This window comes from Semicossyphus pulcher, unplaced genomic scaffold (assembly GCF_022749685.1).
Source record: "Semicossyphus pulcher isolate SPU_LCO1_2020_fin unplaced genomic scaffold, fSemPul1.0.p SCAF_1, whole genome shotgun sequence".
Classification (NCBI taxonomy): Eukaryota; Metazoa; Chordata; class Actinopteri; order Labriformes; family Labridae; genus Semicossyphus; species Semicossyphus pulcher.
This window is the reverse complement of record NW_027211603.1, coordinates 23,448,419-23,472,119: the sequence shown is the minus strand read 5'-3', so window position 1 is coordinate 23,472,119 and position 23,701 is coordinate 23,448,419. Positions and strand designations below refer to the sequence as shown.

Below are 23,701 nucleotides of genomic sequence, written 5' to 3'. Positions count from 1 at the left end.
AATGGCATTTATGACACCAGTTTCCCCTTCAGTGTTCAGCCAAGCATTTTGTTCTTATTGTATAATTTAAAGCCAGTCAGTCACACTAACCTCTGCCATTGCCACCACCTCTGTAACCCCTGAGGTTGTTACAGGACCTGCAGGCATGTGATAATCCTCCACAGCTCCGTCCTCAGCAGTGTCGCTGATGATGCAGAGGGCCTGAGAGCCCGAGGGGAGGGAGGTGATGGTGCAGCAGTTGCTGTTGAAGCTGATGATGCTGGTCGGATGACAGGTCAGGCCCTGAGTGTCCATGAGCGCTGTAACATCCAGGTCCTCCTCACCTCCAGGAGCCACAGTGTACACCAGCTCATCCTCCACATGTGAAAGAGGTCCGACTGTTCCCACTGGTACAGGCAGCCCTGAGGCTGCAGGAGGAGCACAATATGAGACCCAGGTTTGTTCATTTCCGAGCTGGTCTTGCATAGTGTAATAGATATTTGTGACTCATATTAAATATATTGCATTGTGTAAAAATAGCTGTGTTTGACTTCAACTCACCATCCCTGTGCGTGTCCAGAGGTATCGGTGGGACGTCGTCGTCACAGAGGGTCTCAGCCGAGCCCAGGCTGGCAGACAGGGAAGGAGTCGGCTCTCGGACTTGCGGGCTCATGCCCACAGGAGAGGTCCTGGACAGCACAGACTCTGTGGAGGAGCGGCCGCTGTCTGCAGCCAAACTGTCTGCACAGTCAGAAACACACATTTGGCATTGTTATTAGTTGTGTTATCCAAATACAGAATACATAACAATTGGCATCACACTGTGTTGCCATTTTTTAAAGCATGTTTTTATCATGCTGATTGACTGTGTTGTGCTCAGTTACATGGACCCTGTAATCATCTTGTCAAGGTGTTGATATCAAATAGCAATACCATTAGCTGCAGTGGAAGGACGCACGTAAAGAGGCCTAATAACAGACTTTGGACATTGCCAAAGTTAGACTGATCGTAGAAGTGTTTACATATCTGTGATTTTACAACAAGAGTGCTACAAATTAGTTTAAAGAAATGTTCCAGGGTGAAAATTTGGACAACAATCACTTTAAAAAACAACCAAAAAAATGTGTTATAGTGTGTCTCTTTTAAAAGCTATTTAAAAAAGAAAATTAAGCACGATTCAGGCCCTTCATTATGTTTTAAAAGAAGAATCTAATGTAAAATTATAGTGGGAAATTAAATGGAGAATGAAAGGAAGCAAAAACTAGAAATTAAATCATTTGAATAAAAAAAGTAAAATCAGAATCATAAATATCAAACATGTATTTCAAGGTTTCAGTACAAGCTGGATTCTAATTAATGAACATGTAGAGTGATGCATACTGTCTGAGGTCAGAGCGTCTGTGGTCTGGCCGTCCTGAGCCAGAGTGTGTGATGACAGAGGGGGCGTTGCCGGCATCACGCCCTTCTGGGTGTAAACTTTACACCGCTGGGACGGCGAGGACGGAGGCCTGAGGAGGAACACAAGGTCAGACATCATGGTGCTCGTATGGTTCGGTTGTCTGCTCACACATCAAAACTGTTTATCAGCCAAAATGTTGATCAATTTAGGTTCTAACTTGTTTGATTTATTGATAAAACAAACATATTTTGAGTTTCTTTAGACGTTTTACTTTTATTTAAACAGAATGACACTAAATAAATCCCACAGTTTGCAGAATGACTCATGTGCCTGTGTGTGTACTTTACCTGTAGTCTGAGGTTTTGGTCAGGCTGGCGATGCCGAGGCGTGGTGATCCAAGTGGGCGAGCCTTCCCGTCTGTGTTACTGCATGTATTCAGACTCTCATGGCTGCTCACAGACAATAAAAGAGACATCTCGTCAAATAAAGTCAGATAAATAAAAGGCTAATGAAAAACTAAAATCAAATTCACAGTTGTCTATACAGACCTGTCATGCATGTGGGAGCTCTTGGCTCTGTTCAGGGGGTTGGAGGTGATGCAGCTACTTCCTGTTATGCTCCTGGTGCTAGTCACTATGGGGGAACCAGAACTCTGAGTCAGGTTGTGGATCATGGTCCCTGCCAGCTCCGCCTCCTCCACCACCTCCTTGATCTCCTGCAGCTGCTGGTCATTGGTCCTCCTCCTGGGGGCTGCTGCTGCTGCTGAGCAGAGGGAGGACTGCACTGCACCGCCTACACAACATGCAGAGCCTGTGAGGTGATGGACAGGACGATGTTTTTTAAAATCCAGGTAAAAAGGTTAAAAGAACTGCAGAATGGGTTTTGATTTGATGCTGATTTACAGAACTACAACTGTCTCTACCATCTACTGAAGCCTAATAACTTAGTCACTTTTAATTTGTTCACAAAATATCTGTGCCCACAAACTAAAAGTACAAAATACAACATTTACATACACCTTAAGTGATTCACTTATTAACCTGTGTTGATTTCTGTATCCAACGCATCAGCAGATCCAGTAGCAGAGGGAGTGGAGGACGGGACGGCTGAAGACTGACACGGTTCTTGTTTGGCACCTTGTTTGCTCGCTGGAACCTCCTCAAAGGGGAATTTTGCCACCTGAAAAAGGAGACAGATTGATGATGCATCTCTGTTCTTCATACAGAAAAGCCTGAGGTAGCTTCTGACAAAGTAAATACTCCACATATGTCCCCTATATTTCAAAATAAGAGCCCAGAGTTATCCAAGACAACTTCAGTGGTGGTAATGAGGAAAAAAAGATCACCTGAGCTGCAAACAACATAAAAGCTGCATCATTAAACTGGAATAACGAGTTGCTGTGCAAATATTTTAACAACAATGGGGCAATGCCTTTTCAAATGTTTTGTTTTGAATAGAATTTGAATTGAAATTGTATGCTTATTGAAAGAGACAGACAATTTCAAGTGCAAACACAAGCCGTGAGAGCGTACAGAATTTTGAGCAGCAGAATCCATTTCCTGTTCAAATTTCAACTTGTTAAAAATCCATTCAAACTTTGAAACCCCATGAAATGCAGAACCCATTATTAACAACACTTTTACTTTGCTTTTTGTGACTTGCATGCAATTGCAGATTAATTGTGTCCTCTGGTATATGTAACTAATGTATTCCTTTTCATTTCATTTCATCCTATTCCTTTTAACAACAAAAATAGGCCAAAAGTCTTGCATCACCTCCTCACTGCCATCTATGCAGTCCAGTCTCTCCTGCAGTTCTGCAAAGGTGTTGCATTTGAGGCACTCAGCTCCCTCCTCTGGGACGGGTGCCAGCGGCTGCCCGAGTAATGACTGAGCCGGCTGAGGGAGGGGCTGCGGTGGGCCGCTGGGCTGCTCCTCAGGCTGAGTCTGCACCTGTTGGAGTAGAAATCACAGAGAAGAAGAAATCTTCATGTTTCTTTCTAACAAATCTCCATTTGATTCCTGCTGATTGTTTACATATATCTAAATGACCTTGTTCTGGGCTCCGGCTGCCTGACTCTGAGCTTGATGCTGCTCTGACGTTTTGCCTCGAAGCAAAGCAGGAATGATGGGTACAAACTCCGGCGGTCCCTCATTGTCCGTCAGCTCTCTATCTGACACCGCAGCCCCGTTCGGTCCCACGTAGATAACCGTGTCACATGACTGCTCGCTGCTAGAGTATTCGTCAGGGTCACTGGACAGCCGCAGCAACTGAAGGTCGGAGTCGGAACTGCCACGATGATGGAAAGGTCGCAGATGGGTCGGGCGCCGCATGCGACCCTCCTCACAGGAGCTCTCTCCTCCAGACGAGCTGGAGGTGTATTGCTGAGGAGAGACAGAAGAGGAGGAGGCAGAGTTGGGCGATGAGAGAGAGAATATTCCCTTTTTAGATGTGCAGAGATGGATTTTTTTTAGCTTTTAATTGACAGTACACACTAGATAGAGACGGGAACGATTGAGAAGAGAGGGGAAGGATGCCATCTATATGTCTGAGCCAACTTAGTAAACAGATTTAAGATAAGAACTAATTAAATTGAGCAACTCCTATTTGTATTACAGACTGGCTCTTTAAGGTTTCTTATGAATTCATCTCTCTAGTTGGAGTTTATTTTTAGAGCTCTGAAGCCCTCAGACCTTTTTCCTCTGCTAATTTTTTAAAACATTTTTTTTTAAAGGTGAGGCATCAGCAGGCTCATTTGGTGATGGAAAGGAGAAAAGGTGAGACGTGAAACGTGTGATGTGCCATTATTTAAAGGTATTTGTATAAAGTTATACAAAATTAAGATTTCCACATGAACAACACAAATAAAACATCATGCAGAGCAATGTCAGGTCAACAACAGAATATGTTTCAAATATGTTTCATTGTAAACTGATACCTGTGTCTGTATTTGTCTTCATCTTGACCTTAATGAACCTAAAGTTGAACTCTGAGATTAAATTCTAACAAAGCATCAGTCGATTCAAACTCACCACAGTCACTTTAGTTTTCTTCTTTTTCATGCGAAGCACTCGAGAAGCGATCTGGATGGTGGAGAGGGTTTCTGAGAAATCTCCGGGTGAGGCGGAGATGTGAGCAATCATGGTGGTCCGGCAGTTCATGTTGCCTAGCGACTCCCTTAGCAACATGGTCAGCTTGCTGTCCCTGGTAACACACATACACCGCGATGTAAAACTAAAGACAGGTTTGAAAGGCACAGTTACTCAGACATGTTATAAAAACTGTTTACAGAGAGAAATCTGTACAATTCTGTTCTGTATTCTGAGAGTCACGATCCCCAGATGACGAAACCTGATGACTCTGATGGTTCCTGACTGCTCTGGCACCTCCATGATGTTGACAATTTTTGGGGTATTTTTATGTGAAATTTTTCAACAATTATTTGATATATAGAGATGTAATTTGGTACAGAAATTCATGGTTCCCCGAGGATAAATTCTAAAGACTTTTCCTGACATTCAACATCACGGAGGCTGACTTATCCAGAAAAATACACTCACCGGCCACTTTATTAGGTACACCTGTTCAACTGCCCGTTAACGCAAATATCCAATCAGCCAATCACATGGCAGCAACTCAATTCATTTAGGCATATAGACAGGGTAAAGATGATCCGAGCATCAGAATGGGGAAGAAAGGTGATTTCAGTGACTTTGAACGTGGCATGAGTATTTCAGAAACTGCTGATCTACTGGGGTTTTCACGCACAACCACCTCTGGGGTTAACAGAGAATGGTCTGAAAAAGAGAAAATATCCAGTGAGTGGCAGTTCTCTGGGCGAAAATGCCTTGTTGATGGCAGAGGTCAGAGGAAAATGGCTGGACTGGTTCTAGCTGAAAGGCAACTCAAATAACCACTTGTTACAATAAGCGATTGGAAAAACATTGCCTGGTCTGATCAGTCCCGATTTCTGCCGCGTGTAATTTTGTGTAAACAACATGAAAGCATGGATCCACCCTACCACGGTTCAGGCTGCTACTTGAGGTGTAATGGTGTGTGGGATATTTTCTCGGCACACTTTGGGCCCCATAGTACCAATTGAGCATCGTGTAAACGCCACAGCCTGCCTGAGAATTGTTGCGGACCATGTCCATTACTTTATGACCATAGTGTCTTCTGATGGCTACTTCCAGCAGGATAACGCACCATGTCACAAAGCTCAAATCATCTCAAACTGGTTTCTTGAACATGACGATGAGTTCACTGTACTCAAATGGCCTCCACAGTCACCAGATCTCAGTCCAATAGAGCACCTTCGGGATGTGGTGGAATGGGAGATTCGCATCATAGATGTGCAGCCGACAAATCTGCAGCAACTGCATGAGGCTATCATGTCAATATGGAACAAAGTCTCTGAGGAATATTTCCAGCACCTTGTTGAATCTGTGCCACAAAGAATTAAGGCAGTTCCGAAGGCAAAAGTGGGTCCAACCCAGTACTAGCAAGGTGTACCTAATAAAGTGGCCAGTGAGGTCAACATATACGGGACAAATTAGCTCAAACTTTGACATTCAAGTTCCCCACAGGATGGATTTTTCTTCTCAGTACTTTTCTTGCAAACCTGCAAACCTAATGATACTCCCACACAGTCACTCAAACACGTAATGAACACTGTTTCATTTTTACAACAGCTGCCCACACATGACAAAGGATTATTAATGGCTCGTCTTGGTCACTAAAAATGTTCTACAAGTTGTAGAGGATAGCCTGTGTAATAATGACAAAACACTGGCTTAACACGTTTATATCAAGGAAGCTAAAAGTCAATAGCAATGCTAATAATTGTTTTTTGATTGATTAATGCTAACAGAAAGGTTTCTATTCCTGCCTAAAGCTAACACAGTCTTAAACAGCAGCACTCTGGATATTATGTAGTCTAATATTGGGAGACGGTCGGAGTCTCAGAGAGATTATAATAGCAGATGGGAGAGTAAAAGTAGGCTGTGTGTTTAAGAAAAGACTTTCTCCTGGGTGGGCCACTGCAATCATTCACAGCCCTTTGTGTGTGCTGTGTGCATGTGTGTGCGCGTGTGTGTTAGGGCCTGCAGGCTGACAGTGAGTAAAGCTCCTCTGTGGCCCAATGCCTCACGCTGCTGTCCCCCTTTTCTAAAAACACAGCCTGCAGGCATGTCTCACACACATATGTGTACATTCACATGCACACACACAGTATGTACACACTCCTATCTTGACCTCCTCTTCTCATCGATGCTGTACTCCTCTCCTCTCTGCTCCTCTCGTTTCTTCTCTCTCTGTTCGCCGCCTCGGGCTTCAACAAACCCTCCTCTCTCTGCCTCAGTCTCTCTCCATCTCTGTATATCTCTGCCTGGGATTAATGTAGGTAAATTCGTGACTCATGAAGTATTCATTTGCATGTTAATTCAGCCTGTGCTAAATTTATTACCATTTCATTTTATAAGGGGGGCCTACGGTGTGTAACGTGATGCTCTCTATGATTAAAACTAGTGCGAGAATTATTACACTTTCTATATTCCTAGATCTCTACATTTACTTTACTAACATTACAGAGCATACCTGAAGAAGCCACATGACTAAACACATCGTTCACCAAGAGATTCAAAGACTTTCCTAGTGTAACTGATTTTCTATGTATGTATTGCTCATATTTAGAATTGAAGAAAACACAAAGAAGTGTCAGTGGCCCTGGTCTGACAGAGAGACTGCAGACAGTGCAGGAGCAGGGGTGTGAGTGGAATTAGGGAGCTGTGTGACTGAAGCAGGACCTTGCCAGGAGAGAGATTCAGCAAACCAGATGGCAAGTGGTCTAATTTTGGACAAGGAGCTGTACAGCGTCCCCGATGAGCGAATGTGTGCAGACCCTTTAAATCTACATGAGCATGTTGTGTCTGAAACATGAGTACGGCTACACTCTCGGCTGTCTGGCACCACATGGACATTATTGGATCCAAAGTGATGATTTTGTGGTGACAGACAACTGTCTGGACTTCTTTTTTTTTTAACTGGGAAGCTACAAATATCTAATATTTTACTGATGGACTGGCATAGAATCAGTGGTTACCTAGCAACAGTACTGGGACAGGACTGGGATTATAAAAACATGGTGAGAGCAGATCCCAGAAGAAATGAAGCGCTGGCAGACTGAGCCTCTCACTGTGAGGAAATTAATGAAGTTGGACGCAAACTGGATTTCAACACATTTTTGGTTTCATTGTTGCTTCAGATAATGTTTCATTGGATCAACATGAAGTTCTGCACAGACAATCATGACCTGCCGATGATCCCTGACTCATCCTCCAGCACCACATTGACATTGAAATTTTTGTTTTTTAGTGAAATTTCTCAACAACTATAACACAGATAGCCTCAAAAATTGGTGCAGAAATTCATGGTGCCCTTAGGATGAATCCTGAGGATCATTTTTTTTACTTTGTTTGTCAAGCATCTCCAAAATCTTTTTGATCATTCAGATTCCCCACAGAAATGTGGAGCTTAATCCCAGATCAAAGTACGTTTAAGGGCCTTGAATATTGCGTTTTGTTATGAAGTGTTATGTCAAATGTATCTTGTCTCTCATTTTTATGTTGCAAACATTGGAGCTGCTGTAATCTCTATTGATTCTCCATAGAAATGTAGAATCTGTAGGCAGGGACGTGGGTTTGTAGAGAGCAAAAGACGGAACTTAATGCAACGTAATGACATCCTGGCTCCCATCAGCGGCTATCTGACAGCAATTCAGCTTCTTATTAATCTCTATAAACAGACATCTGCAGCAAGTTCAGCTAATAATCCCTTCTACATGACTTGAGACAAATCCGCTTTACGATGTGTCATGAAAGGCGTTCAGCGATTTCGCGACTTCCCTGAATGCATCAGAAATTATCGATCCGACCTCCGTACAACAAACGAGCATTTTAAAAGTAGTTTTCTTCTCCTTTCGAGGACAGACCTGACAAAGCTTCATTTTGACTTTTTACTAATCTGCATCATGATGTTATTTCAGCAAACTTAAGACCCGTTAATTAAAGTAAATCACAGGAAAATCTGTTTCTTATTTAGGGTTCATTCAGCAGTAGTTAGGGATAGGGTTTTAAACAACGGTCGCTTCTCAAGTTGCTAACTGGACTGTAAACAATGCAGCGTGTGGAAAAAGTCTTAGCTAGAAGTCACTTATCACTAGATGCTAGCTAAACCCGACACGACCGCTAGAGTTTCGAAGCTGATGTGATGCAAAATAAAGTGCAAACTCTGACAATAATGTCAGATCAATCAACCCCTCACATTTTTATTTGCATTATGACCAAACACCTGCAAACGTAGTGATTCTCCCATCAGCCCCAGCATTATAGCAGTCTGCTTTTGACTCTGATCTTGTCTCTTAAAATTTGGAGCTGCTGTTTAGGTTGTCTCTCATTGTCTCCTGATGCTACCTCCAAATTCTTCTACTGTACGATGACATCCACCCGTCTCTATCTTCTATTCCAAGGAAGAAAATAATTGAGCTAATGGCTACCTGCTGCTTAAAAATACCAACAGCCAATTTTACTAATTAACATCTATAAACTGGACTCCTAAATCCTGCTGACTCCATCCCTGCAGGGACACACCCCACCCGTCTCCACTGACATCCATGTTTGCTGCTCGGTTGCAGAGAAGTGGCAGTAACACGGCATACATTGTTAAACCAGTCCAAATCCCCAACAACAGTGCCAAATGAGACTCAGCACAGCTTTGCTTACAGCTTCAGGAGGTAGGTGGCAGGTTGCTTTGCAATGTAAATGCAAAAGCTGGTGATTAAATTAACCCAGCAAGCAGCACAGAGCCCTTCAGGAGAGAGGAAGGAGGGAAGGAAGAAGGGAGGAATTAAACAGAGTGAAAGGTGAAATGGGGACATTAACAGTTTGGTGCATACTGTACATACTCATTACTGCATGGGAATACTACACTTTACTAAAACAATTATGTTTCCACCATTATAAGTATTTGTTTTTTCTACTGGCTACACTCCCTGCCTCTATTATCTCTCCATCTCTCCTCTCTCGCTCCTCTGCTCTCATTGCCAGTCAGTTAAGCAGCAAAGTGAACATGATGAATATGTAACAGCAGCTGTTGTTGTTTATAACATTAAGTCCCCCAAACCTAAAACAACTTGAGCGATCTCTCATCCTCTTTCCAATTTCCTTTTTCAGCTCCAAAACACCCTTATTTTCCATCATTTAATCCTTCACTTCTCTCCTCACTGCTTTTTCCTTTAAACCAGGCCTCTTGTCTTCTTCTGCATTTTCTACCTCAAATTAGTCCCCTCACAGTATTCAAAACATCTAAGCACATTTACTCTCCTCTCCTTCCTCCTCTCCTCTACTCACACACACTGCCTTCTTACTTGTATGGGATGTGCTTGCTCCCGTTGACCAGGGCCAGGATCACGTTCCCGAGGGCAGATAGGGAGAGGCACAGAGGGGCCGAGCTGGGTGAAGAGTTCTCCTTGCTTTTCCCACCTCCACCCCCTCCTCCTCCTCCTACTCCTCCAAGCACTTTGACATCACAGCTGCCCAGGTCCAGCAGGTGTAGGCGACTGCGTCCTCCTGACACTAGCAAAAGAAAAAAAATTGGGTCAAAAAGACAGAGGAAGGTTGGAGATAAGAATGTAAGACAAGAGACACAGGAGGACTTAGAAGTAACAGGATAAAGTCAAAGAAGAGCTTGAATAAGGAAACGTTTAATTGTATGTTTCTATAATCACTATTCTGCAAGTTTAATTAAAGCTGGTGTGAGGATCTTTCGGTTTGTGTTGATTTTGGCGCCCCCTGTGGACAAAGCTGTATATCTCTTTGCTGATTTTGTCCTGTACATGCTTAGGTGGTGTTTTTTTTTTTTTGACTTGCAATTTTTATAATTTATTTTTTTATGAACAGGGACACGCAATAGGTATACATTATGCAGTGCAACAACAACAACAACAACAATAACACCCCCCTCCCCCCGCCCCAACAACCTTCACCAGAAGGGGTCAACCTACTTATAAGGTGGCGTATTTGGCAAATCATCATCCAAGAAATAATGCATGACAATGAAATCAAAACAAATCATGTGCATCCACTCAGTCTTTACATTGGCACATATATAGCAGCGAGGTACATGCCCCACTTCAGATTTTATTTTTCTGTCCTGTCCTGCATCCTAGAGGTCATTCTTTTATATGCCGCAACATTGCTTAATTCAGACATCCAAATCCTGAACAGGTGGTTCACCGGGTTTAAGTGGTGGTTTTCAATACAAAATCTCATCCTGCTTTCTTTAACAGTCATATGTGTCACTCACTTTAAGTTTTGCCCTGCAAAATGGAAACAAAGGCAGCGTGCAGCTAATCACTTCCTCTGACACCTACCCCCCACCAGCAGTTTCATGCATTAAAAATAACTATATAGAAATAATCAATCTTGTTGCTGATCGTCTGGTTTACTTTTGTAGCTTATATAAAGTCATCAGAATTAATTTCAGTCTGTTTTATAACCAATGAAAAACTCCTCGCAGGAGCTTTAACCACAAAAAAACCTCAGTGCTCAATAAAGAGGTCAGTCATGTCTTAGGGAGAAGACCTGATAGATTAGCCTTCCAGTATTATATGTATATTAATGTATGTAAATGTGTCCTAAATGAATCGGGAAGAATGTATTCCAAAATGAACAAACATTTTCATTTTCTTTAGCAAAGTAGTTTGCAGCCTGGTTTTCTAAAGGTTAAGGCCCTAAAAACTGTAATTAGGTGAGCAGAGCTGCAAACATGTTGTGAACTAAAGTGCGTTCCCACTTTAGTTGTTAATGTAAACCACATCCTCATTACCCTGCAGGATATAAGTGCCTGTGTACATGCACACAAACATTTCTTTGTTCTCTCACATGTGCGTATGCCTGCATGAGCAATAAGAGATGATTAGCTGTCATACTTTGGTCATCTTTATCTGTCACAATCTCTTTTGGTCACACATAAAGGACCCCATGCTACCCATCCATTATCAGCCAGTAATTTATGTAGACATGTGTGCATATTTGATATGAATGTAGATTAATGTAAACACAGAATCTATATCGGGATCATACAGTCTGTCAACAATTCTGATGCTGTTTATTATGTATTCATAGTGTCTATAGGTAAATACATTGATCAGTCAATCATTGTTGTTTATTTCAATAAGGTGAAGAAATATTGTGACAGTAAATAACATGTTTGTGTCCTGTTTCATTCTGCTATGATTGACAGATGTTGGACTCACAGCAGACAATGTGTGTTATTATAAAAAGAGTGCTAATAGTGTGGTATTTGCAACAGTAGAATTACCTGTAGTAGTTAATTTAGTGTTGAGTATTAAATGTTACATTATAAATAGTGTCACTAATGATCGCATTAACAGTGTCAGAACAAACAGCACTTACTGCCTCCTTTGCCCGTCTTCTCCATGCGATACTGGTATATGTGTAATGTAAACAGCATGTGTGAGTTCCTGTGTTCTTCTTCGGTGGTGTTGGGCCGTTGGCTGCTGTGGCGCGCTGCGATGGCTGCATCCAGAAACCAGGCTGCCTTCTCTGGGGTCGGAGCGCGAAGTTCAGACTGGTTCTGGAGCTGGAGAACATGCGGGAAGAGAAATATTCAGTGTATTTCCCTCATGGGCAACAATAAAGAGAGACAGAGGAGAGGGAAGGAGCTGTTTCATCTGAGCTGAGGGGGGGGGGCTCGGTTTACCTGCCAAGAAGTGTCCAAACACTGATAATACTGTGTACAATGAGGATCCTGCATGCACGAGGCGGATTGGCACGTTCAAATAAGCATTTTCTAATTTGTCTGCAGGTATGGGAGGCAGAGATAGAGGAACGCACAGATGAGAGAGAGCGTATGTGTGAGTATGTGTGTGTGCTGCAGGATATCATTACTGATGAGATTATGTCAGATTAGTTAAGGATTACACAGATGTGCTTGTATCAGACCCTATAATCCTATAAACATATAGCTGCAGGCACACACACACACACAGGCTCACCCTCAGTCACTCAGTCGTTTTTGGCGCTCTTCTAACACACACTTTCCTATGACTGCTTTGCAATTACTACCTGAAAATGAATGATGATGAGGTTAATCTGATTTTCGCATTTCTTGTTGTAGTATTGCTGATATTACTGCTTTTTCATGTTGTCAACAAATAGATCATTTTATACTTTTGTTTTGGAAGAATTGTTTCTGAAATGTTCCTGCCAATATTCAAAAGTCCATTTAAAAATAGCTTGATTGACATAAACTACAGAAGCTCTTAGTGGATATGCATCCATACATCATATTTACTCCGTTTTCCTGTGATAACGAGTTGTTTCTGGTCGTTTTCTCAAAATCTCAACTTACTTATCACCTTATAAGATTACAATGCTGCACCATCGTAACATCAGATGATCATAACTCCTATTTCCAGAGTTGTGAAAGCACAACATGAACATAGAAACAGGCTTAACTTAAATCATTAGTGAGGGCAATGGCAGCATGGCATGTCCTGGTCTGTAATATCACAGTGACCAGCCTGTTGTTTCGTTTTCGAGATCGCTGGAAAATTATCCCGTTATCACGAGAAAACAAGCTTTGATATCTTGAGATAACGAGAAAATTAAGTCGAGATCTCGAGAAAACGACCAGAAATAACTCGTTATCACAGGAAAACGGAGTAAATAAAATGAATGGATGCATGTCCGCTTAGGGCTTCTGTAATAAATACCTTTTTTCTACTTATTCTTTATTTTGTTCTTTGATTCTGACTCTGCCAGTCACAAGCAGCAAACTAGTATATTTGTATTAAAACATGATGATTAAATAAGCCAGATATTTCTGAACCTTGCATTCTAAAAGAAAGATGTTGTTGTTGGAAGAAAAGAGACACTAATAGCATAATAAAACTCTAATATTGCATCTGCTGCCCCGAGGTGAGTGAGTGCACGAGTTCACATCCCACAGTAACAAAGACAACAGAGATCTGCCTGAGGCTAAAAAACAAAGGTGTGAAGCTTATTGTTACAAGGCCTGAGGCTGCTCATGCACACACTGAGGATTCAATCTACAGCAGCTGCATTACATAAGCTAATATCAGCCTCCAGCTGCAGCCTGTTTAAATGTGTGTGTGTTTATACCTGCATGCCACAGATGGGGTCTTCACACAGGTAGACTCCAGGTGACTGTCCGTCCTGTAAGCTGCCTGTAGCTACTTCAGACAGCAGGTCCTTCAGGTTCTCCTCTTTGCCCCAAACCTACACACACACACACATAGGGTACACACAGATGACTCATAGTACTAACCGCACTATTCTTATTTTCTGGCCTCATTAGTCATATGGCGAGTCAGTAGTTAAATATATTACAGTTAAAGGTAACTGATGTCTGATACTAAACCAATAGCATTCCAGCTGCTGCCATGGCTACTTAGTCGCCTCTTTTGTTGAATATCTTTGTTATCGATGGCATCCGTTTAACTCTGCAGGGAGTGTTTTAAATTAAGGTCTCGTCAGTCACACTGACCTCGACCGCGGAGACACGAACTGAGAAGCGCGCTCCTGTTTTCTCCTTCCTCTCGTTGATGAGCTTAAACAGCCAGGAGATGGCACAGGGGATTATTCCCAGAGTCTGCAGGGAGTCATCACGGCCGATCATTGTGTGCGATTTACCTGGAGGAGAGGGACAGGAAGACAGAATAAGGGAGGGGTGATGGAAAAGATGGAGATATATCAACAAAAGGACAGAAGTGCTTTTATATGAGTATACGTGTGTGTGTGTGTGTGTGTGTGTGTGTTGCTTTGAGCCATAAGATGATGATTTCCCCCTCACACACACACACACACCTGCTCTCACTGTCAGGACTTGGAGATCAAACACACACCTAACAAAGCCATATGTCACGACAAAGAATCCCACAGACAGGAACGCTTACACAGAAACAGAGGACATCAAAAGGCTGACTGCAGTGATGCAGGGAGGAGAAATGAGCTCAGATATGTTCACACATACGATGGAGGGGAGGTTGTCACCAACACTGTAATTTTACATCGTTCTCCCTGAATGTTTCCTGCAGCGTCTCCACTTATTTGTCACAACAAAGGTGCATTTCATGATTTGATACAAAAATGTTCCAAGTAGAAATAGTAAACATGCTGAACAAAGAGGGTAATACCTTTCATCAGGAAAGCTTTCTACCTTTAAAGTAGTGTTAATATTGGGTTGAAATTAAACCTTTTACATGCACAGACTCTGCTAGATATGAAGAAATGTTAAAGAGAGCATTAAATCTAACTGTCAGCTGTATTAAAGCAGCTCGTTTAAAGCAACACTGGGCCATTTACTTTGATTTACCAGTTGATTTCCTCTTATTTATCAGATACACTCTCGCAGTTATGATGGCTCCATTCAGTCTCACTCCCTCATATCAGGACTTTATATGTGCAAGACTCTTGTCTTAAATAGCAGCTCCAGTCATGTTTTAAAACATATAAATTGTGTCTGATATGTTTTTTTTCCTGAAAAATATGTTTTATTACCTTCTAAAAATCCTCCCAAGGCATCTCCTCCTTCTCCCTCATTAAAAATTCCTGAATCTGCATAGTCCCCGCCCACTATGAAAAAATCCAACTGGCCCCTCCGTCACGAAAACAAAACACGTCTCTGCCATCGTTTAGTGGCAACTTGTTGAAACTTAGCTGGCATGAAATGTAGTAATTAGTAGTAGTAACGTTAACGTTCGTAGTAGTAACAATGACGGTTACAGCTGGCTCGCACATCGCCGATGTGGTTGCCATAGGTTGCACATAATGATATGCATAGTGTCACCCCGTCCATTAACGGGATTGGCTCCTTAGGTTTGTGACGTCTCAAACCTGCCAATCTGAAAACTTGTTGTTCAGCCTGTCCTTGGTACACTGCAGTTTAAAAGCAGACAGGCCCAGCCATGGAGATGACTGCTTATGTTGTCCCTGATATGTCTTGTAGCACATGAGAATCACCACATGGAGATGTTCACAAGGTTAAACACTGGATTTTCACTGGAGGGGGGCTTTAAATTAAACATCTATGTGGGTATATGTGTGTCTATACAAGGCTTCCTTCTACTCTGACTTCACCAGGCTGTCAAGAGATGGTCATATAGCTCGCTCCTCTACTGACTAACACGACACTGCAACATAGTGATGTAAGCTATAGGATCTAGAGCAGTGTGTGTGTGTGCGTGTGTGTATATTCCCGGTAATTGGTCTCATCGAGCAGAGCTGCCAATTCTGTCAGAGAGAAAGTGAGCCGGGTGAGAAAAGGAGGGAGAACAAGGCAGCAGTGTATCACCAGCTCAAAGACATGCTCATATGAGCTCACACACACACACATGCTCATCATTATTAAAAGATGATCCATCTTAGGCCAATAATCCAATAACCGATAACCAAATCCATCAGACATGACTTAAAGTCAAAGGATTCAATTATTTTCCTGAAGTTCATCCATTTATTTCAGTTTCATTTGGACTTTATTTAATTCTTCCCGTTCAATAAAACCTGGATGCTTTGTGAAAGTGTGTGTGTGTGTGTATGTGCATGAGTGTGCGTCTGAGCGTCTACAGCCAAGGGCCACAGGGCCGAAGATAAATGCGCTAAGTGTTACTCTCCCCGTTTTAATTATGAAAAAGGTAATACAGTTATAATGCCGCCTCATTAAGATCCATGGCCTTAGGTGAGCCATATCACAAAGAATGATCTCATCTGCTTCTCCAGCCGCGGCTTAAAGTGAAACCAGCGAGGCCAGAGCGGCTCCACGGCATTAACGTGATAGTAAAACTGATTGAAAGAGCAAACTGTCTTTGATGGATTACTCAGTCGTATAAAAGCACCTGCGTTATAAAGGCCAGAACATTCAGGTACACCTATCATCCAATCAAACGCTGATAATCAGAGGTGTGTTGGGGGTGTCCTGGTTCCACTCATGGCCGTGTTACAGAGTGCGGATCATCATCATGAATTATGACACCAGCTGCATTTCATGTGTGAAAGACGAGTGAAAACATGTTAATAGGATGAGAGACATGTCACTGATCTGGACAGGCTGTCTGATGTGTACGACATGTTAGGAGAGTTTGTATGATGTGTTATAAACCAGCCTTATTAAGTGAGAAGTGGACAGAATCTGCACACCTTTTAGCATTTTTCTATGTAATATATAAGAAACTGATACAAAGCTTATCACCTGTTTGCGTCTTGTATTTGGCCTTCTTTCTTTCTCCTGGTTAAGTTTTGACTTATTGTGCTTGCCTCAGTTGCGTACGCTAATGTTTTTCCTGGATAATGAGGGCTTTTTACCAACATAAAAGGTGTGTTTTATTCCTTTTTTTAAGAGAATGAACCAAGCTGTCAGGACAAGTGATGGGCTGTGAGGCAGTATCCCGTCTCACTCATCAAAAACACCCCAAAATGACTCTTTGTGTTGTGAATTTGATCCGATTAATTCAGTAACGTTTAAAGTAGAAAAACTATATCATTCAATTTAACCTTTTGGGAGCTAAACCGTTTTATTTAGAGATAAAACGGAGGTATTATCTTAACTTTAAGTTAATAAGTTCTTTGTCTTTTTCAGCAATCAATGCAATGGGGTATAAGCCCCTTTAACACTGCCAGTTGAAGGCGGGATTATTACGCCTCTGAGCCGGGATTGGAGGTAGTAACAGAGGCGTAACAGAGGGGAAATGGCGTATGTGTCAACAGTCGAGCCAGCAGGGCAGAACAGCGCCGTCTGTGTGTATTTGAAGCACATGCTGTTTGTTTACACCTTGCGCACATTTTGCTTCTGCAATGCCGGAACCCTATGTAAAAACACACACTGGGACGGCTTTACGCCGGCATTGCTTGGTTCAATGTAAAATGACAAAGGCGGTATAACGGCGAAGCTTTGTCACGGTGCTGAGGTAGAATTGTAATGTAAAAAGGGTTATAGTAACTGATGGTTTTCCCAGCACAAATTACAAAAATAGCAGCAATTATAAAAATAAAAACAAGAAAAATCAGATTTTGTAGCCAAATGAAAAAGTGTTAATGTATAACATTTTGCTTTCACTACAGACTTAACAAGAGTCAAATTCCCTGCAGTGCTACAAGTAAACCCAGTGGTTTGCATGTTTCTACCTCAAACTTCATTAGTGTTTCTTCCAGTAAATAGCTCAGCCATTAACACTGAAGGGCTCCCTGCTGAACAGCAGCATCTAAATCTCTGCTCCTGTCCTCTGCCAGCAGTTCAAGGGGACTAAGAAACTGGGAGTATAGAGATCACAAGCCAAGAAGGATAATGCTGCTTACATGTACAGGGATAAACACAACAGGGGCCGACACAGGGTTGAGGAAAACATGTCTGTAAGTGTGTGTGTGTGTGTGTGTGTGTGTGTGTTTGTGTGTGTGTGGTGGGTCTCGCAGTTTGCAGCAAGAGGTCCTGACCCTTTTTAAGACAGCTTCTCTAAAAAGCGGTCTCAGAAGGATTAGAGAGAGAGAGAGAGAGAAAGGAAGACAGAAACACAGACCGAGCAGACTGAGGATGCTTTCAGCTCCAGCAGACACTAATCCTCCTCTTTCTCTCTGATAGATGAGAGCCGAGTGAAAGACTGACACACTGACTGTCACACACACACACACACACACACACACACACACACACACACACACACACACACACGCACACACACACGCCACAGATGACTCATATGCCACACTTCCTATGATTTTGTATCGAATTTATGTGTGTGTGTTACCCAGCTTGGAGTGTCCAAAGCAGAAGACACATCCATCTGCTCCATTCACCACCGACTGAATCACCTCAGCAACAGTTCCGGCGCACACCTCCGCCTAGCAACAGGCAGACACAGAGAGAGAGAGAAATGAAGAGAGACGCAGAGAGAGGGTCAAAGGCAGTCAAAAGCATAAATACAGAGATGTATTGATACGTTTGGTCCATTTGAGCAATGGTGTTGTGTTTTCTGTCTTTTGAATGTCTGTAACATAACTATATCCAGGAAGCCATAAAGGGTGTTTTGAGTGACAGACCAGCTAGGAGTAGATTGAAACACAATGACAGTACATGATGAATGTGCTCCTCATTAGTGCAATTATTGCTGCATTTACACTAATTCTAATATGGGTGCGTTTGTGTATTAGCCCAAGATAGTTAATCTTTTTGCTAGCATTAAATTACACATTTGTGGCAGCTGTTTGGTTAAAATAGTAAAATAAATATGCTAGGAATAATGCTAGGCTACTTATAAGAGTTAAAAGATAAAGTCAGTACCACTCTTCTGTCTGAGTTGAGTATGAAGCTAGAGCCAGGAGACAGCTAGCTTAGTTTAGCATAAAGACTGGGAGCTGCTAGCTCCAAGCTAGCTAGCTTGTCTCTGTCCAAAGCCCACCTGTTAGCACCTGAAAAGCTCACAAATAAACATGCTCTATCTTGTTTATTTATGAGGTACACAAACAGAAATCTAAACAAACCTACAGTTTGTGGTTTTACAGGGTTTTACTTATCTACTAGTTCTTCCTGAGTGCAGAGACGTCATGTTGCTGGTAGATGATTTTTTTCAACTTTGTTCAGGGCTAGGCTAGCTGTTAGCCCTTGCTTCAAATATGCCAAGTTAAGCTCAACAGGTGCTGGTTTATCTTACAGACACAAGAGTGGTCGCGGTCTCATCTCATCTAACTCGTGGCTAGAGAGTGAATAAGCGTATGTGAAACTATTAATATTGGATCTACAGAGTCACAGTGCCAAAAATAGTCATCAGCATGTCACCTGTTTGTCACCAGTCAGTTGACAATTTTGTAGATTATTTTACCCAAGTGAGACATTTTAGCTGTCAAAAATCTGTGTCAAAAATTATCTGTGACTTTCTAGTACAACTTTCAGGCTGATCCACATAAACACTTACTATGAAATTAAAGTGGCCAAATTAAAGCTTTTATTTGATTATCTTTGATTATTCCAAAAAACATTGCTTTGTCTGAGAAAACTGTGTGGTGTAATGAAAGAAAATGACATCCTTTGTTTTCTGAACTGACAATCTTTTCTCTTACCTGTGATGCATCCGGAGGGAACGCAGCATCAAAGGTGAATATCTTTGGAGGGACCTGATTGGCTCCTGCCCTTTTCTGGGAGGCTGTGCTTGGTGTCTGATTGGCTGAGGGGTCCATGATGGTGATTTGCTTTTTCCTGGGATCCACTTTAAGGAAAGAACTGGACTCAGCTGCGTCCGACTGAGACACTGGGCACACACGCACCATCACTTTCACCTGAGGGCAGGACACAGAACACAGATACTCAGATACTGGAAAGCTAAATATAAAAATACACGTGGAACTTAATCCTTGATGAAAACACAAAACAGATACAGACGGGTCACTTTTTATTTTTCTACGCTTCTCTGTTTATAAATGGTTTCCTTTGTCACCATGTTGGCATCTCTGCTTGCTCTACCCACTCACACTTTCTGAGCACAGAAATATTTTCTGAGAAAAACTTCCAAACTTGAATCTATGAAAGGATTTGATTTTCTCAGGGATTTCTGCTGGAAGGCGTCTGAACTCTTCTGCTCCTTCCCCGCGACAAAAGACTCCCAAAGAGTCCCAACATTCAGCTTTTCAGCTCTTTTAAGACTTACATGAATATGTGCACGCTCTCTCTCTCTCTCTGTCAGCATCTTATTCACCCTGCCTCCCTCTCCTCCTCTATCTGTCTCTCTCTTGTTATCTCCTTCTCCCTCTATCCTAAATCCCTTCTTTTTTCTCTCCTCGCCCCTCCTCTCTACCTTCAGCGCGCTGCCACATATCAAAAGCCTGAGGTGCAGGAATCCTGTTCCAGCTTTCTCTCCTCCTCTCGCTCTACCTTTCCTCCCACTCCTGTCACAAACTGTTAGCAGCCGCAATTCACCACCTGACAGCTGCTGTTGTTTTCTCTGATATCAGAGGCAGCAAAAAACGCTGCGTCATCCAATCTGAGCCGGTTCCAGAACATTTTAACATATAAACAACCTTTTCCCTGTTAGTTTGAGATGATTTAAAGTTTGAAGTACTTTCCAGCAGTGTATTATTTGTCTCCTCCGCCTCCTCTGGCTGAGTAAGTCTTTCTTATTATCTCTCACTGCACTCTTTTTTCCATTACATCTGTCTTCGTTCTCCATGTTTGCCACTAAATCTTTCTTCCTGCTACATGCTACATGAAGAAGATCTACCACAGATTTTCTCCTCTGACATTTGGGAAAGCGGTTTGGTTAAAGCAGACGAATGGTTCAGAGTGTCAGGTGGATGACTTCCTCATGGATTCAGTCTAAACCTCACCAACTGTCTCAGCGTCTGATCTGAGCCGCCCTGCTCATCAAATATATTTTATATTTACACTGTGACATTACAGGGATTCAGAGGTGCTCGGGGAAAGGAATAAAGTCAACAGAGCGGTCTTGTTCACATGTTGTGTGTTCTTAGCATGTTTGCTAACGTTAGCTACAGAGTCGACTGACTTTTTTTGGAGTTGGAGGAAGTGTGGCCTCGGTTCTGAGGCCAGGTCGTCTGAGGAGACAGTCACAGAGACTAAGCTAGCTACTGGCTGCCTACCTGCTTGTTAATCCACTTGTTTTCCAATTCTACACATGATGGATGCAAAAGATTACATGTGTGGGTGTGGACGATCTGGAGCTAGAGTTAGGGACCAGAGCTTAGCTGACAAAAGACAGTGAAGTAAAAAGGAATGTAATGCATTACTTTGCTGCTGCTGTCATTTTTCAAGCAAGATTATTATGACTAGCCCAATTAGTAATGTATAATGAGTAATTCTCACTAATTATTTGGTCTCTGAAAACTTGCATAAAAATGCTTTAAAGGAGCAGTTTCAAAATCTAATTTTGGTTTCCTTTGGCGCCACCTATGGTGAGAAGTGGTCATTGCAGTTGTGTTTTGGGGCCTTACACTCCAAACAGGGTCCTTGCTGGTGGTTTTGACTGTTTGTCTCCATCCAAACTTCAAATGTGTTTCTTTTTCTTTGAACTTGTTTTAGAGTTCATTGGCCTGTAGACATCAATCTTTTCTTTGTTTAGCCAATGTCAATATCTACTTGCAACTTAGCAGAGACCAGAGAAAACACTGCACTGCTTCTTCCAACTCTTTCCTATTAAATTTAAACGACCACCCATTATGAAATACCAAAGAATAGCTACTACAAAGGCAAGGCCCTTCATCAGTGGGCTACAGGCTTAAACCCCACTGTGTGACTCTTTTGTCAAAGGATCAAAAGGGCCAAACATTTCCTTTTCTTTACTTACAAATACCAGAAAAAGCATAATGCTTTTGAGACAAAATGTAAAAACCGAGATGTAACGAGCTGAGCTCTGATGGAGTTTGATCTCTAACATGACTGTAAAATCAGAATCAGTAGTAGTTCACGGTAAATTGGCCAGAGCTTGAAATTCTGACAGCACATAATACATGGATTGCGTTGGACAAGACGGTTTAAGGCATGACAGACGCAGAGAGCTGAGTGTCTTATAAACAGCAAATCAGCTGACAGTATATAATACACAGGCTGACAGGCAGAAGATATGCAATTTCTCATCCTTACATCCACGATGTTACGGGCTGACAGGAAGTGAATAAATGCATGTTTAGTTTTGGCCTCTGTGAGACTAGACTGCCTCGTTTCGGGAGACAGTAAAGCTTCAGTTTGGCCCTCAGTTATTGAAAGGACACAAATGTATGGACCACATCCAATAACCATATCCTGATGGAGTCTGCAGCATCCGTTTGTACCCTGCATCTCTGCAATGCATGGTGGGAGAGGCTTAGTATGTCAGTATACTATACTGTATCATAGTCAACTCAGTTTTTCTACACAGGGTATTATTTTATCGTCAGCTCGGAGGTGCAGGGCAGATGAAACGTCTGTGTTTATGCAGCTCCTAAGAGGGAAGAGAGAGAGGAGGAGAGATCTTTTGTGTGTTGGTGCTTGTTAGCACAGTTGAATCATCGTCTGAAGTCTGAATCTACGCTTTCAGTTAAACACCACCACGGGATTACGGATCACACTGTAATCCCAAAACACCCCCAAAACCCCACTGCACTCAGAGATAGAGCCGTCACAGAAGAAAGGCGAGACAGTTAGCCACTTAAACTATGTATTTATTTACTCACAGACCCTTTAGCTTTGATCAGGGATGGGATCATACATAAAAAAGTTTACCATGAAGACTAAAAAAGAAAGAAAACTATGACAAATGTTTATGTATTTGGGTCATATAGAGTCTGTCAAATACTGCACAGCATGGGCATGTCTGGGCCTTTTTACTCAAGTTAACTGGATTATAAATGTATTATCTTCCTTTACATTACTGTGGTGCAAGATCATATCAGTAACACACGTATGTTAAAGCTCCTGTGAGGAAAGTTTGGTTTGTGTTGATTTTGGCGCCCCCTATGGACAAAGCCGTACCTCTTATCTCTTTGCTGATTTTGTCCTGTGCTTAAGTGGTGTTTTTTAATAAAAAATGTATCACTCACTTTAAATGTTTGCCCTGGAAAATGTAAAGAAAGGCAGTGTGCAGTTAATCTCTTCGTCTGACACCTACCCACCGCCAGCAGTTTCAGGCATTAAAAATAACTATATAGAAATAATCAGTCTTGTTGCTGATGGTCTGGTTTGCTTTTGTAGCTCATATAGAGTCATCAGAATTAATTTCAGTCTGTTTCATAACCAGCGAAAAACTCCTTACAGGAGCTTTAAACAATTTTCTATAAAATAGGTTAATATTTGTTTCCTTTTTGGTACAAATTACCTGCTATTAATTATTTCATGGCCTAAAACAATCAGAACAAGGTCATGTTAGCCTGAACAAACAGAGTATTATAAATGTTTTATAAAAATAAAAGCACAACAGCCTGCTGCTATCTAATATACTGTCATGGTAGACGCACAAAGGCACTCTAAGAGCTATTTAAATGTACACACACACACACACACACACACGCACGCACACATTACAGCACATTAACAGGCTTTCCTTCGGTTGCATCATTGAATGACCATGGGCCATTTACGAGAGTTACTTCAATAAATCGTGTGAGTGTGTGTGAATGTGTGTTTGTCTTTCTCAGATGAAGGTAATCGTACGTGAGTGTGTAAATTTCAAAGTGTATCTAAACTGAGATTCCACCTGAATACAATACGTCTGTTGCCATGGTGACCTGAGGCGCGTTGTGCATTGTGGCT

At 42.0% G+C, this 23,701-nt stretch overlaps 1 protein-coding gene across 1 annotated transcript in view; it reads right to left on the bottom strand.

Moving 5' to 3' along the window:
- The window catches only part of kif26ba (kinesin family member 26Ba), a 99,913-nt gene that overhangs the window by 13,729 nt on the left and 62,483 nt on the right, over positions 1-23,701 (bottom strand). The window contains exons 6-20 of the mRNA XM_069657943.1: positions 19,525-19,740; positions 18,216-18,309; positions 13,967-14,112; positions 13,582-13,698; positions 11,851-12,037; positions 9,801-10,008; positions 4,411-4,582; positions 3,430-3,762; positions 3,154-3,330; positions 2,419-2,557; positions 1,927-2,188; positions 1,726-1,827; positions 1,360-1,487; positions 541-720; positions 91-407 (exon numbers count right to left, since the gene is read on the bottom strand). Coding sequence (XP_069514044.1) covers positions 91-407; positions 541-720; positions 1,360-1,487; positions 1,726-1,827; positions 1,927-2,188; positions 2,419-2,557; positions 3,154-3,330; positions 3,430-3,762; positions 4,411-4,582; positions 9,801-10,008; positions 11,851-12,037; positions 13,582-13,698; positions 13,967-14,112; positions 18,216-18,309; positions 19,525-19,740 — 2,778 coding nt within the window. The remainder of the gene's footprint in view (positions 1-90; positions 408-540; positions 721-1,359; positions 1,488-1,725; positions 1,828-1,926; positions 2,189-2,418; positions 2,558-3,153; positions 3,331-3,429; positions 3,763-4,410; positions 4,583-9,800; positions 10,009-11,850; positions 12,038-13,581; positions 13,699-13,966; positions 14,113-18,215; positions 18,310-19,524; positions 19,741-23,701) is intronic.